Raw genomic sequence first — 17,113 nt, forward strand, 5'->3', positions numbered from 1 at the left:
GGTGGAGTCACCCAACCCTCATGAGCTCAGATCCAGGCCACCCATTAGGACAGTGGCCCAGTTCAGAGATCTAAAATAGCTGACCTGAGGACACAGGTATGCTTACACGTTGAGTGAAGCTGCCCAAGTGATATAGGATCCCATGGTACTGAAGGTTGGCAGTCTTACAAAGGACATGAGAGCACTTCAACACAACATCAAAACATGTGAGTAAACCAGGACGGCAGAACCACACCAGACTGCGGGGCCACATTAGGTGTGAGACACCTCCTGCATACACACACAATATCGATGTCCCTCAGTCAACAACTTTGTGGTGCAGAAGTCAGTATCTTTCTAAGGATGAGATGTTCCAACTCATCACCTTCACCTAGTATCCTTGCTCGGTATTAACACTGGCCATTATGTCGTACGGAATTCCTATTCAAATAACACGGCCATTACGAATGATCCGGAAAGAAGCAAACAAGCGTGCCAGCATTATACTTTCTTCCGCGCTATTCGTCCTTCCGGCGGCAAGCAGGCCAGTTAACCTTTTGAAACATTTCTGGAGCACGCATACGGCCCAACAATTGCTGTATTCATTGGCAGACAATAACATACAATTTTGTTACACCGACATCACCACCATTTTCTGTTTGTGCTTGTTCATCTTCACTGACCACAACCACAGAGCATCAGAACTGCTACCAGTATCATATTTCCTCCATTGGGACACTAGTTCCTGTGGGTCTTGAGCTCCACATCTGTTACAGACACCGAATGCTCCTCAGTTTGACTGTTTACCAGTTATGCACTGTGCTGGTTTTTAGTGATCACAAGAGGCCCCAAACATTTAAAGCTAGACTGTAAACCGAGCTTGAGTTTTTAATTTCATTTTTCAAATCAACATCTCCTTCAATGTGCAGAGTGAGTTGGCAGCTAACCTGTTGTAAGTTTCATAACATCTAAAGGTCCCACGCTGATCTTCGATGACCTTATGATGATGATCCTGAGCGGTGGGAGAAGCAGGGCTGAAGTCAGAGGGAGAACCCCAGCAGCATTAGTGTTTCTTGAGACCTGCCTGGGTGGCAGTCCGCGCCAAAGGAGGAACAGTTAGGGTACAATACAGGAACCCAACTGTCGCAGCATTATACCATGATGACACCCTTGAGCAACTGTATCCCTGCAAACCAGTCTATGTGTTGCCCTGAGCAGAGACCACACCACTGCTTAGAATAGAGGCGCACCGCCACATGGCCCCAAAAAGCTGACAGTTGAAACACCTCCGGTTAGGGCTGATAGAGGTGTTAATTTTTCAGAGTCTGATAGGCACCAATGACCTGAACAAATGGTCTTGGGTGGGTCTTTTCCTGTTGCCCCAGTTCGTAATGACTGTGCATTCTTGCCCCTGAGTTGCTTCGGGTCTTTCTGATGTAGGGATGGGCTTCTTGTAGTGTAGGGTTCGTACTGGCCGAGCCTCTGCGGATATTATGGCTTTTCGTTTCCGGTGGTTAGATGATTGTTCCATGGTTATTCCCTTATGCTATTGGTGGCGAGATCTCAAGACTGTTGGCCGCGCTTCTAATCAGAATATGATCTTGCACGCCGACCTCCTGAACTGAAACTCAGCCTTCAGTGGATATTTGTCTCCGGTATTGTTCAGAGCTAGGAGATAACACGGTTTTCAGGTGATGGCCTTCAGGAAGTATAATTCATTTCGTGGGGCTTCAGGTTGAGAAGTTGATTGTCTTAAGTCTTTTCTGCCTTTCTGGCCTCTCCAAGCTAAGAACCTTGGGACTGAACTAGCTGAAAGCCATCTTCCGTTGTGCCGAAGGTCACCACCACAGTCGCCTGGCTCACTCAGTGCATCAGGAGAGTTAAAGGAGCAGCTGGGTCTCAGCCAACCTCAGACACAGGAGCATAGGGCCTGACTGTGACATGCCTGGCTGTCAGGAGGCTGAGGACTGCTTGCACCTGAAGTCAGCGGTGGCTGGGAGGCGTAACCTTCAGAGGACAAGGAGATTGGAGACTCATCAAAATCAGACATGTGTGAGGATAGTTACAATTTCATGTGAGAGGAGTGTGTGGTAGTCAGACTACAATACTGAGTTTCAGTTTATAAAACACTTTTATTACACTCACAATTTGTTCCACAGTTAGCTTTATTCGTTTTTCTGCTAGATACAGCATCAAAGTTGGAATTTAGTTTCAAAAGAACCAACCAGCTTGGCACACTATGAGACGGGTGGGCTTCAGTAAACCCTCACCATACATGGTTGAGCGTAAGACCACAAGTGCATAGGGCCTTGCCCTTGCGGGCAGGCACCCCACACTTTATTAATACACAACACACAGTGCTCAACTCACTTGTAATTCATTCTGTTACAGGCAAATATTATTTGCAGTTAAGTGGACCATCCCCTTACCCTCACTGCGGTAGTTGGTGTTACTGAAATGTCGCCGACCCACTGTTGTTCTCAGAGTGGACTGATTAGCACCTCCTTGTCAGGAGATGGCGGTCAGTACCCAGCGGTGCTTATCTCACTGGCGGGTCACGGCTCTCACTGGTACTGTCTAGTACTGAATTCACTGGCTTAAACACTGTTCTTAACTGTTCAACACTGGTTCCACTTCTTTCCGAAACGAAATGTCACTTTTGATTATGTTGATATCCCGGTGGTGAGGATGGGTCGGGGAGAGGGACTTGGGGAATGGGCCGAACATTGGCCAAGGGTGAGAGCTGCTCAGCAGGAGCAGCGCCTAAATAGGTCTTGACCCTACGGTGGTCAGGTCATCACTGGAGCGGAGGAGGACTGCACCATGAGTGATTGGCCCATAAAATGATTTGGCGGAATTAAAAAATTCGTACACATTATGTTGTTCTGCAAGAGTATGAAGCTCGCGCTGGGCCGCTACTTTCTTCTTGAGGAAAATATCAACTTTAATCTGAGACTGATGGTTGCCCTGCCCGTCAGTTAAAGCAGCACGCTCATCATCGACGAGTAGGTTGATTTTTGCATCATTTTCATTAAACCAGTCCTGTTGTAGTCTTTCGATTTGGCAGATGGTCTCCTTGCAGGTTTTTGTTATATAAGTATCGTGAATACCCCATTTGGCACTGAAATTTGGGTCGTTTGTTTTCGGGGTGTTTATCAGGCCATGTTCGAGCTGCTCTCTGAAGCCATTTACTACTGATAGATCCTCCAGACGCTTAGTGTTAAAACCTCCTCTGTTGGCTTGTTGCCTTGGCCGTTTTGGGGCGACGTGAAGTGAGAGTTTGGCTCTGACGAGCCGATGATCAGGTTCACAGTGGTCTGAGCCACATCTCGGCGATATCTTTTCTGACAATGATTGTAGTCAATGAGATGCTACTGTTTGGATCGTGGATGTTGCCACGAATCCTTGAACTTGTTGGCCTGCCTAAACAAACTATTGGTGATGGTGAGATTGTGTGAAGCATACTTGCTGAGGAGGAGTAGACCGGTGGGATTAAGCTTGACTAGTCCATTTCTCCCTATGATTCCCTGCCAAATCTAATCACCTCTGCTAACTCTGGCATTGGAGTCATCTAGGAGCACAACGTTATCTTCTCTGGGGGATAGAGGTTAGCACTCTGACACGGTCGGCGGAAAAGGCCTCGTTTAAGTCATCCTCTGCATCCAATGTTGGGGCTTATGCACTGATGAGAAAAACATGACGTGAGTGATTCAGTGGGAATCGGAGAGTGGTGAGGCGCTCGTTGATCCCAACACGGATTTCAGTTATCCTATGTAGGATGCGTTGGTGGATTGCAAAGCCAACTCCACAAATGAGGTTTTTCTCCACAGCAGGCTTACCCTTCCAGAAGAAGGTATAGCCAGACCCAGTTCTGTGTGTCGACCCTCGTCTGGGAGCCGGGAATCACTAATGGCTGCTATGTCGATGATATACCTAGCCAGCTCTTTTCCCACAGGCCGATTCTTCTTTCAGGGCGCTCATTTTGCCAGTAACCAGAAGGGTCCTGACATTTCATGCAGTGACCATAGGAGGGTGTATAATTTGTTTATGTGTTTATCTATCATTTTGATTGTGTTTTCCACCGCAAAAGAAAGACCTTACTGGGTGCGGTTGCCCAGCAAGGTTTGTTTTTTAGGCAGGCTATGTTTAGAGCACCTTTTCTAGCCCCCTGACAAGAGTGGCGACTCGAAAGGGCTTCTCAATCTCCTAGACTGGACCGGATTGCGCTGCTGCCTTATGAGGGCCTGAGCTGCCACCATTTATGAGGGCCTGAGCTGCCACCATTTTATAAGGGCCTTGGTGTCAGTAACAATTCCTTTTACTCTCATACTTATTACCATTGGTAGCGTGACGAGAGGAGGCTCGTGGGTAGATGTATTGATAGTAACAAGTGATAGGGAAGAAACAACGGTAAATACTGTAGGTAAATAATAGACACAATATACAAATACAAAATTTATTTAAACATTAATATGAAATTAGGAGAAAGAATTTATATGTACCAACAGACGAAATCTAGTAATAGGCCCTCAGACTCAACATACTCACACCATTACTGGGTGGACATATTCAATAACACTCACACCCCTACTGGGTGGACATACTCAATAACACTCCCAACCCTACTGGGTGGACATACTCAATAACACATAACTCTTATAGTCACTTAGCACCATAAGGACCAGGGGCAACTGCCACTACAACACTCAGTCGTCAGGAGTGATACTCAAGCAACAGCCATGGGGTCCAGCCACCATGGGTACTTTCCGACGAACTCTGAAGATCCCAGTGGATTAATCCCACCACACAAATAGCCCTACTGAGTTAGACACTCATCCACCAATGATGGGGACTGGTAGTGGTGTGTGGCTTGGTGATCCGGGGTCACCTCGCAGGCCGAGCGTTAGGGCCAGACGAGCCAGCTATGGGGGCCATAGGTAGTCTGAAGTGTCTGACGGCCGGGTCTCACGAAGGTAACTGATCCTACTGGACCTCGGACAACTCCCCAGACATATTGGATACAACATCCACGCTACAGACACGGCCTAGGCTGCGTTAGGGACCTGTATGGGTGAAGGGACGGGCACTTACTAACAGTGACAACGACATCACATTTCAGGGGACGTTAAAGACGTAAATATGACTTCACTTAGAGCATATCAACTACGTTACTGTAACACTTGCACAATCAACTATTAATTGGGTCAAATCACTTAAAGAAGAGCGAATTACAACACAGAGTGGAATGGCCTACCTGTATGGGTGAAGGGACGGGCACTTACTAACGGTAGAAATGCCCGCGGCACCTTCACTCAAAATAGGCCAGGGAGTCCACCTACTTCTATTTCGATGAATTAATTTACTGTACACTCTGACGTTGAAACTGAGACTATGAACTCAGTTTCATTCCCTACTATTATCCTCACTAACAATGCTCTGACTCAGCTATCAAAAGCAAAATTAAATTGATTACAAAGGGTTGGATGGCAACAGGTCCCAACATACAGCGTCTGCTACGAAATCCGCGGATTATATTCAAAGTTCCCTTAAGACAAAGACGGGGAAACAGAGAAAACGGGGGACGTTTCCACTGGGGGACTCAGAAGGCTTTGTGGACGTTTGAGCGTAATATGAATCCTTAAGGTTTTCAGGTAAGCCGTTATCACGATCATGACAGCCTAGATCCCAGAGCATAAACGACCGTCTTATCTATGCCGCCCATGTGCAGAGTTGGGACTAGAGACTCTCGGTAGTCATCTCTGCCTGTCCCTGTCGCCACTCGTATGATGAGATGGATGATGGCTGCACGTGAGTTGATTTATCTGGTGAGACAGGAACGCAGGCTGCAACCACACATCTTGGCTCTCCCTTTTCCTGATTCAGTGATGCAAGTGTTGCATTGACAATGGAGAGGGACAGCCGATAGCCCGGTTTCTTGGGTTTCGCCTTAGTAGCTTCTCCAACATGCATTGCCTTCATCCCTTCAGAGTAGTCGTTGGGTTCCCATGTTGGTCACCTCTTCCGCCTGTACAGCCGTTGGGGTCTTGTTGGAACTCTGTAAGCACGTCTGCCTGATGCGGGGCTCCGCTGCAAATTTTGTGGTTTGGGTTTACTCTCTTAGCCTTATACCTACCAAGGTTAATCCGCAAGGCAGCGGGGAAGCGTTTGGTTGGTGCCAGGACGTATACACATGTCAGTTGGCCTCGCCCCGTCCCCCTAGGGCCTACTGCTGCTCCAAGATCCTCTGTTGGTCTAGCCTGGGCCCACAAGGCATCCAGTTACCGTGTTGCCACGAGGAGGCACAGCAGGAGTCTTGGTGGTGAAGAGGCTGTGTACTGGCAGGGGATGTCTTCTGACAAAGGACTTAGGACGGTAAAACACACACACACACACACACACACACTTAAATTTCGTTTTGTGCTCTTTTGTCTAGTGACGATACATAATCTCCTGAAGATTCATCACAATCTCAACATGCATACGAATGTTATGGTCTGGCTGAAGCCTGAAGGAGAGCATGACGTCTGACCTTCAACTGGGAGAATAATGTGTGAAGTATGGCTCTGTGTGCATTGTTTCGGTTTCATCACAATATAGACATAGAATAAATATGTATATTATTTTCCGGACAAGGTTATGTATGTGCGTAATGACAAAGGCCATACACGTCAGTTAACGTAAAATCAGACGATTCATATTACTCTCAATTGCCCACAAAACTTGTAGCTATGTCTTCTTTATAGAGTCTCCCATCTAAGGCGTCCGTTTTCTCATAGCTCCCAAACCAGTGTGCCGTCCATTTTCTCTGACTTCCTGAAACCAACCTCTCTATAAAGTGAATTTGAATATGAGAGAGGACACCATTGTTTTAAGTCAACTTAGAGATACTTGATTACAGTTAAAGCATACAAGATCCTTTGTGAGTGATGTTAAAAGCTTTAACTGTCTTTATTGTTAGTAACACTGGTTAAGTAAGTGAGTGTCGAGTCTGCCAGTACAAATGGCATCCCATGATATTTTCCCTGGGGATAGCCATGAATTTCCAATTGCTACTGAAGTTAGATTGTTTTGATGCCCAAACATCAGAGAATCTGATATTTGTAGTTTAGTTAGTGTTACTTATCTATTTAAGAAAGTCATTAATCTCCTGAACTATTCTGTCAACCTGTATAATCTCCAACATCTAACGTATCCCCTTGAATAGTTCCTTGTTTGTAGTTCGCGGAGTTTGTAAAACTAGTGTTAACAGCGTGTGTAAAGCCACTTTTTCCTGGCAAGCTCAATCTCTCATTAGATTATATGAATAGACGTAAGAAATTCACCTGACCCATGGCAATGATTTTCATAGTTAAATGTACAGCCACTGAGTTGAATGTAATTTCTGCCATTGCGGGATTACCCTTTCTGACATGTGTTCCACACAGGCCTGAGTTGCCAGTTAGCCGTATATAAGCTCGTGCACGGGGTAGCGTCACATCTGACTGCTGGACCCGGAGCTGCGAAGACCTACCTCTTTTGCTGCATGTTTGAGCAGTCTGCAACTTTGTTGTGATAAGACACTCAATCCTAGTGATTGTACTTACTCAACATAGTGACGGTGTAATTACCATCACAGATTGTACGGGAAATTCCAACTTTTGGAAAAAACAAATATTTGGGCTCCCCAAATTTTGACTACTACCCGTGCGTCTACGTCCTGGATTGGCCAATCAGTGGTGCCCCACGGTGGCGTGATACATGCACGTTTACTGCGGTGCTCTGATTGGCTAACCGAACGTGGCGTGGTAGGTAGGCTGTTTCTACTCTCTAAGTCCTCTTCTTTCCTTTTTTCATCCCCCTCATGCACTCCGTTCTTTGAACGGGAGGCGGGACTTAGCGATACGGTCGATCCGGCAAGGGAACCTGTGATAGTGCAGGGCACCCCTTGTCCGGGGGTCACCGGTAGGTGGCAACTTTCTTAAGACATAACTATAGTCACAGGTAACCTGGGTGCAGAACCCTACGAGCCCGACGCCCGTCCAAGAGGGGGGGGCGGGGTCACTGCTCCCAGGCAGGAGCCCTGTGTTATAGGTAGGATTAGATGTAATCAAGAAGATGACAACAAGCATTAGAATAAAACATAGAGATAAGGGACACTCTATTGGAAGGGGAAAAGTGGCAGAAATCACTTACAACAAATTGCAAGTCCCACTAACAAGAATATTCAGCACCAATGAAGGTTTTAAAGTAATCTGTAAAGATGACTTTGATTCAGATAAAATCCTTTCAAAAGAAGCCAGAGATATATTTTACAATGAAGGCCTTATTGTTGTCATGCCACCAGAACAAAAAGCAAAAAGATCAGTTTTCGTTCGTCAAGTCGACCAAGAGATCGGGAGGAAGACATCGGAAGACCTGAAAGATGAACTGGAACGCCAAAACAGGTGGATGAAGATTGAAGAAGTCATTAAGATAAAGACTATACTCATGTTTTTAAGATTACTTTTGAAGAAGTGTCAATGGCTGAGAAAGTTTTACAACAGGGCTTTCTAATATTCAACATGTCAGTCACACCACATCAAATAAAGAAGGAGACATTCATCAGTCTGCAAACTTGCTTCTCCTGCTACAAATATGAAGAACACACAACGAGAGACTGTCCGGAAAAAGAAAAAAAGTACTGCTCAGATTGTGCAGGCGACGACCATACCTACACTGAATGTAAGAATACACATGTTGGCTGTCTCAACTGTAAGAGAAACGGGAATGTATACATAGGACATAGGACGTTAGCAATGGCATGCCCAATAAAAAAACACATGATAAAGTATAAGGAACAAGAAACAAGGAAAAAGGAACAAGACAAGAAGGATACGACATACGTCGAAATAGCCAAGAGAGCGGTCCAAGAGGCTCATAGACCAGAATCCACCATATTAAACCTAAGTGAGCCAATACATGATAAGGTAATGATTAGTATGATCCATGCACATTTGCACAATATCATTGCACCCGGATCATACAATGAGGAATTAAGGAAAATGTTTAAATTGAATAACCTACCAGAGATGATATTTCCAGAGAATCCACAATCCGAAAAACTATTTCAGGCAACATATGCAAGCGAACTGAGAGAAAGACTACATCTAGACGAACAAAGGTTTGAGCAAGGAGCAACAGCTGATACACAAGGAACACAAGCGACTGATAGAGATCCCAGACAAATGACTAGAAGTGACAAAGAGAAGATAGAAATAACAAAAGGACAGACTATAAGACAAAGGAGTAGGAGGAGAGAAGATAAGATGGAAGCTGATCACAATATACAACCTGAATCTGCTGAAGATATTGGATTAAAAGTTATCACTACAACAAAACATGGAATCCCAACATCGAGACCAACAGGAGGGACAATAGTAAAAAACTGTGAAGGAGGGATATACAAGTGGACATATCAAGAAAAATCCCTAAGTGAAGATTATGTCTGGTCACTAATTACTACGGACAAACTAAAGATTACGACCAATGACTTTAAAATAGTAGACCCGTCAGAGTTTAGAAGAGTCAGAAGCGGGAAACAGGATGATAGGTCTCCACTTCAACAGTCACAATCCAAGTATAAGAAATAATGGACAATAGACAAACAGTAAGAACTTTAAGAATAATACAACACAACGTAAGAAACTGGAAGACAGAAAACAACAACATAAAACTCTTTAACTATTATGTAAACCAAAGAAATAAATCGGGCGAGAAAAATGACGTTGTAGCGATAGCGGTTAAAAGAAACTTAAAATTTAAACTAATTGATGACTTTCAGGATGAATTTCTAGCAATAAAAATAAATACAACTCAAGGAGACGTAATTATTGCTACTACTTATCTCCCACCGAGACGACCCTACTTACCTATAGAAGACCTATTAAAATTGGCTAACAATAGTCATCCGATGTACATCTTAGGAGACTTTAACGCCAGACATAGGATTTTTGACAATACAAATAATAACGTCGTGGGAAACGCCCTTAATCAATTAATAAATTTAGGGAAAATCAATCATCTGGGTCCTAACTTTCCAACCTGGAGAAATCACAATACACAATCGAATCCAGACAAAATTTTTACCAACAACAAAGCCTTTTTCAATGACCATATAATACAGGGACCTCTTACAGGCAGTGACCATCTGCCAATTATACTAACACTGTCAACAAGCCCCATACAGATACCAATAAAAAAGAGATTGAAAATGAGTAAAACAGACTGGGACAGCTTCAAAGATGACTTAAGTAATCACCACTCGATTAACCTACAAGGGAAAACAACAGAAGATATAGACTCAGAAATGGACAGACTGCACTCAGCAATAAAAACATCTATAACCAAACACACTCCTACTTCACACTTTAGAACATTACCCAACAACAGACTACCAGAAGAAGTTAAATTAATCCAGACCTATTACAATGAAATAAACAGGTATATGGAAAGACACGGCAGTAACAGATGGCTATATACGACACAGATAGCACTACAGATAAAATTAAGAGACGCATGTAAGGAAGCAAACAATAAAAAATGGAATGATATTATAATGGCGGCTGACATGACTAAAGACACAAAAACATTTTGGACTTCCATAAACAAGATGATGGGGCACAACAAGCAAAAAACACCATACATTAAAGACCAAAATGGAACAAAATTGCACGAGGAAAATGAACAAGAGTCAGCATTCAAAAGGAATGGGTAAAAGTTTTTAAAATATCAGATGAGGAAAATGAAGATTTTGATAGTGAACACGAAGAAAGGATAGAAGAAGAAATGGGAAGACAAATACATAGAATCACCCCAAGGCAATATATAGACTATAACTTATTACCTAATAATCAAATAATAACCATGGGAGAAATGATGCACTGTCTGAGGAAATTTAAGGAAAAAGCCCCTGGGCTCACAGGTATTACACGAAATATGATCATGAATCTACCTGAAAACATTTTAAATACACTATTAAACATTTATAACGCATGCTTAATAACTGGTTACTTTCCAGACAAACTAAAATATGCTAAAATGATATTTATTCCTAAGGAGGGTAAGGACAATAAGGAAATATTAAACTACAGGCCAATATCTTTATTAGAAATTACCGGGAAACTATTGGAAAAAATATTAAATTCAAGACTTATAGCCTTTTTAACACAACATGGGAAAACTAACAACAGACAACATGGATTTATGCCCAATAGAAATACCCTAACTGCAATAGCTATAATAACGGAAATAATTGCAATAGAAAAAAGCAAGGGTAACCAGATCAATATAATTTTAAGGGATGTTTCTAAGGCTTTTGATAAAGTTTGGCATTTAGGCTTGAAATATAAAATATTAAAACTGGGACTTAACGAATACTTGCTAAGAATATTGTGTAACTATTTAGATGATAGGAGAGCACAAATTCAAATTGGAAACTTTTTGGGAACTATGTTTAATCTTGAGAGTGGAGTACCTCAAGGAGGATGCCTTTCTCCAACACTATATACAATTTATACTTCAGACACACCTCAACCTACCCCCTTTAGCGAATATGTAATGTTTGCTGATGATATTACTCAAATAATATCATACCCAGGAAAATCAACTCAATTTATGGCACTCTACACGGTAAGAGCGATAAAAAACATAAATGATTTTGAGAAAAAATGGAAAATCAGGACAAATAAGAACAAATTCAAGATAATACCAATAGCCAAGATTAAAACAAGTCCAGTAATAATCGACCAGGAACTATACCCATACGACACTGAAGGTAGGATGCTTGGATTAAAACTAACAAAAAGAGGATATATAACATACTTAAAAGATAAAGAACGACAGGCAAGAATAAGATTATCAAAAATAAAACGCTTTAAGAACCTTAGCATTAATAACAAAAGAAAGATTTATATTGCCCTTGTCAAATCAATTATGGACTACCCACCCATCCCATTGAACACCCTTAGTAAAACGTGCATTAAAAGGTTACAAACAGTACAAAATATAGCCCTCAGATTTATATATAACATAAAATATACAGACCACATCAATAATGAACAGCTACACAAGAGAGCAAACCTCTTAGCAATCAATGTAGATATACACAACAAAGCTGTAAATATTTGGAAAAAAGTGACTGAACTTAACACAGAAACATATCAAAACTGGATAAATAATATAGACAACGAAGAATTCCAAGAACACAGTTGGTTTAAATCAGCCAGGAAGAAAGTAATTGAACCATCTCCTGCCCCAATATACATATAAAACATTAATAGAGAGAATAAAAGATGAGAGTGACCTACCAGCTCCACAAGAACCTGGCAGGCCTCTCCATACAGCGTACCTTTAGACTAACATAACTAATATTTAACATTTAACATTTAACATTTAACATTGAACTAACATCTTAGTAAAAAAAAAAAAATAAATAAATAAAAATGTGACTACCCTCCCAGCTACACAAGGACCTGGGCGGGCTCACTAACTCAAAAAAAAATAAATAAATAAATAAATAAATAAATAAATAAATAAATATTAATAATATTAATAATAATAATGTGATTACCCTCCCAGCTATATCAGCCAGGAAGAAGTAATTGAACCACCTCCTGCCTCAACATACACATTTTTACATAAAACATTACTAGAGGAATAAAGATGAGAGTGACCAACCAGCTCCACTAAGAACCTGGCAGGCCTCTCCATACAGTGTACCTTTAGACTAACACAACTAACACTTAACTAACACCTCAAAAAAAAAAAAATGTGACTACCCTCCCAGTTACACAAGGACCTGGGCGGGCTCACTAACTCCAACAATAACAAAAATAATAATAATAAGCAGTATTATATAAATAAACCAATATTAATACAAAGGTCTGACGACCCAAGGGAGCAGAACAAAGACAAAACACCAATAAGAAAGATGAAGCGATCTGGTTGAGCCCAGATTCTTTCTACTCCTACTGTATTTCAGTTTCACCACTTTTCCTTCAACTCCTAATAATCTTCTTTCACCTCTTAACTAAAGACTTCGTATCGTATCGTATCGCGTCACATCTCTGACATCTCTGACGCTTCTCCATCATTATCTCAGGTATGTGTACGATTTTCCGCCCGCCATATTAAGTCAGTTTAACTCAGTGAATTTTGTGAATATCAGTGTTCATGTTGTAACAGTGAAATTGTCTATTACCCAGTGAAAGAATTAATGCAACGTAACTATTGTCTGTCGTTACTAGACGAAAGATTGTTTATGATTGAGCTATTTTTCACATCTCTGACGCTTCTCCATCATTATCTCAGGCACAGGGTAGGTGTTAGCTGAATACCCAACAGTCACCGGGGGACCGGTAGCGGCATACCAGCTGGCTGTATTGGAAGATGTCGTTAATTTGGCAGGATTAAACTACAACTGACTCTAACAGCGCTCTTCGTTTGTTGTGGAGACACCAGTGTTATACCCTGGGGCACTCCTTACAGTAATATGGGCCAAAGTATTATTGTTGTATATGATTGGAGATAATTAGCAGGAATATTGTTATCCCACAAAAATTGGTAGTATCAGTAAATATGTACGTGAGGTGAGTACATCAACTGAAGGAAAAGTGCCATGTTATTCATTCCGAACTAACATGTTGTTATAAGTTAATTCAGGATATTGTCAAGTGTGTCTTATAATCATCTGTATTGATAATGAAATAATATAATGCTTGTTATCTCCGCTGGCTTATTATGCTGGTGTCAGTTGCTGACGATCGCTACCTTGCACGAACAAACATGGATCTCTCAGCCTGCTGTTGCCTCGTAAGAAATTGGCGGCTGGAGGAGAGTGGTGTTTACGGACAATAGATCCTGAATCTGCTGAATGTATAGTTTAAGGTGGCGTGGCTCTCATGAGGCAAATAGCCCTTCCGAGTGATGCCCCGCCCCCCACCCCGCACGCGACCTGTGACCTCGCCAGACTCTGGCACCACCGGGAGTGTTATCACCGCTGGCGTCAATACTGACGAGTGAGTACTGGCGTGTGAGTGCTGGCGTCTGCTGCCTTACCCGAACAAAGATTGGGGGGTGGGAGGTGTTTACGGAGAAGAGGTCCTGATTCCGCTAAATGTATGGTTTAAAGGGTGGCGTGGCCGCCTGGACTCCAGGAGATCACACTCTCGAGTGATGTTGTAAGGAGCAACCCGCTGCTCTCACTGGCAAACACCAACTCAATCCTGTCCAAGAATTTGTGCTGAGACAATTTACGCAGACACTGTTGTCTCTTGGAACACCATACTGATCTGCATTTACCCACACTTGTAAGTACAGCATAAGTGATGACATACCCCTCGGTACTGAAATATTGTTAACTAATTACGTCTACTTGTTTCTGCCTAACCTAGAGTAATAAGACAATGCAGAATGAAGCGAAACTAAGATTAATAGAGTTATGAACTTTGTGTTATGGCTGTATGTTTAATAAATTGTAATTAAGATAAAAGTGTGAGACTAACTAATTATGTATCAGATGAATCACCATGTAATATTATGAACATCTCCTCTGCAGGTTTTCATCACATCAATATATATTGAATGCGTCAAAAGACGGGTTTCAATCATTCCCTTCGACTTGCCCTTCACCTGAAACGTCTATAACCATGGCGTTTATAATGCTTGTTTAATGTTGTAGCCAAGAATTGAAGATTTATTTTGCTACGTGTAAAAGTAATACCTAAGGGTCCCGTCCTATCTGAGCGTGTCAAATAACCATCTTACTTGTCAAAGGAATAATACAACAGGTGTTCAATGAGATAATAAATAATTGAAGATATATTTTATGAATGGTAAAGTAAGACTTAGGTGGTCCAGTCTTGTCTGAGTGTGCTCAAATAACATCTTATTCACTCCTTATGTTGATAAATATTAATTTAGTAAACTACGAGTATCACCACTCTATTCCTTCTACCCATTGGTTCTCAGAAAATAACCCTTGTAACTCACGTGCCTAGAAGCTCGCTAGCACGCTACCTAACAGTTCACTAAGATATGTTATATTCTAATAAAAGTCTCGGTGGTGGCAGGCTACCGTTGTAAGTAATAAGTGTTATAATAATAATGACATGGTTTCCCAGACTAATCCATAGTTTAGAATATAACTAGAACAGAATATAATTGAGAGAAAGTAAGGACATGAAATTCAGAAAATACAATGATATATATGAAAAAATAAATGAAGTAAATAAAAGAATATTGTCTTAGAAAATATAAGCAAAGAAATATAAGATATATACTTATAGAACGAAAGACATAGTATATGAAATTATTAATCTATGTACACCAGAAATGATTAATATAAAGGATAGATATGAGCACACACACACATACACACACACACACACACACACACACAAACACACACACACACACGCACTCACATACACACACACACACACACACACACATCATTCCCCCAACACACCCCCCTCTTCCCACAATACAACCCCCTCTTCCCCAATATACACACTTCCTCTTTCCTGCAACACACACTCACACCACCTTCCCCCAACACACACCACCACCTTTCTCCAACACACACACACACACACACACCGTTCCCCCAACAAACACACACTCACACACACCTCTCCTTCCCCCAACACACCTCCCATTCTTCAACACACACATCCAGACGCCTATCTTCAATACGAAAGTACACAACCAACCCAAATATTCCCATTGGCCACCTGAATGAGATTACCTGAGGGAGGGATATTGAATAGGTAGGGCGGCGGTGTTTCAATCTCCTTCGTCCACGAGTAGGTAGAAACTGAATGAAAAAATAAATAAACAAATATATATATATATAAATGTATATATATATGCAAGTAAATCACTAGGTGTTAATTACATCTTTAGGTGAGTACAGACTGTACTCACCCCTAAAGATGTGAATTACACGAAAGCGCTTGGGAACTTCGTGTTTTCTTCTTTCCTTGTGGTTATCAGCATATATATATATATATATATATATATATATATATATATATATATATATATATATATATATATATATATATATATATATATATATATATATATATATATATATATATATATATATATATAATTGTGGTGGAACTTGAGACAGCAGGAACAAACAACGTTATTGAAAACAACATGAGATGAAATATATTTTTTTAGTCAGATATATTTCACTCGTCAATTCCCCAGCACTGGAAATTGTTTTTGTTTTATTTCCTTTGTATTCTTTTTCGGGATGTGTATAAAAGAATACGTAATTCTGATTCTGTTGAATATCGCGATTCGTCGCTACGTATAATGGTTACTCGAATTCTCTCTCTCTTTCTCTCTTAGCTAAACCTAACCATACCTAACCGAATCTAACCTTCTTTAGGTATGATTTGTCTATCTCTTGATGGTAGAAAATGTCTTAATTGAAAATAACAACTAACAAATTCTATCACATGGGAATTAATATCCCTTTTTGGCAAAACGCCAGTTCCTTTTAGAAGCTTATTCTGCTATTATGCCTATTTAAAAAGACAGACATATACAGTACATATGCCCCAATTCACTATACATATGTGATACCCCAGGATTCCTTCTCTTTTGTAATGAAAACTTTTGTTAATAAGCCACTCCCTAATACCACATATTATGTCATATTGTGGTCCAATGGACTATTTGCCTGACTACTAACCGTGATGGCCTCGGTTCGAAGCCGGCACCAAGAGGTGAATTCGATTAAATTGTTTCATTTGTGTATGTTGCAGGTTCTGATGTGTGATTATTTTGGAGCATCAAACAAAATGGCCTTGAATAAATGAATACTGAAAAAAATACCAATATACTTAGAAAGCTAGAAATACAGTATATGTAGTGTTAAGGACAGTGTGTGTGTGTGTGTGTGTGTGGTTAAATGCGTCTAGTGTTAAGTGTTAAGGTGCAAGCACTGCTTGATTCCTCTCGCTTTCAACTACCGCCGCTGGATAGCCATTGTGGCGAATAGGTAAGCAGCTTGTATAAGTCTTCCACTGCCAGTACATAGCCTCTTCACCATCACAGCTCCTGCTGTGCCTCCTCGTGTCAACACACGGTAACTGGGTGC

At 41.3% G+C, this 17,113-nt stretch overlaps 1 protein-coding gene across 1 annotated transcript in view; it reads left to right on the forward strand.

Annotated features, from left to right (window-relative positions):
• Positions 1 to 16,792, forward strand: part of LOC121867086 (neuronal acetylcholine receptor subunit alpha-10-like) — a 166,298-nt gene extending 149,506 nt beyond the window's left edge. The window contains exon 8 of the mRNA XM_042366842.1: positions 16,779 to 16,792. Within this exon, the coding sequence (XP_042222776.1) occupies positions 16,779 to 16,792 (14 nt within the window). The remainder of the gene's footprint in view (positions 1 to 16,778) is intronic.
• Positions 16,793 to 17,113: the final 321 nt, after the last annotated feature.

This window comes from Homarus americanus, unplaced genomic scaffold (genome assembly GCF_018991925.1).
Source record: "Homarus americanus isolate GMGI-L3 unplaced genomic scaffold, GMGI_Hamer_2.0 scaffold6317, whole genome shotgun sequence".
Classification (NCBI taxonomy): Eukaryota; Metazoa; Arthropoda; class Malacostraca; order Decapoda; family Nephropidae; genus Homarus; species Homarus americanus.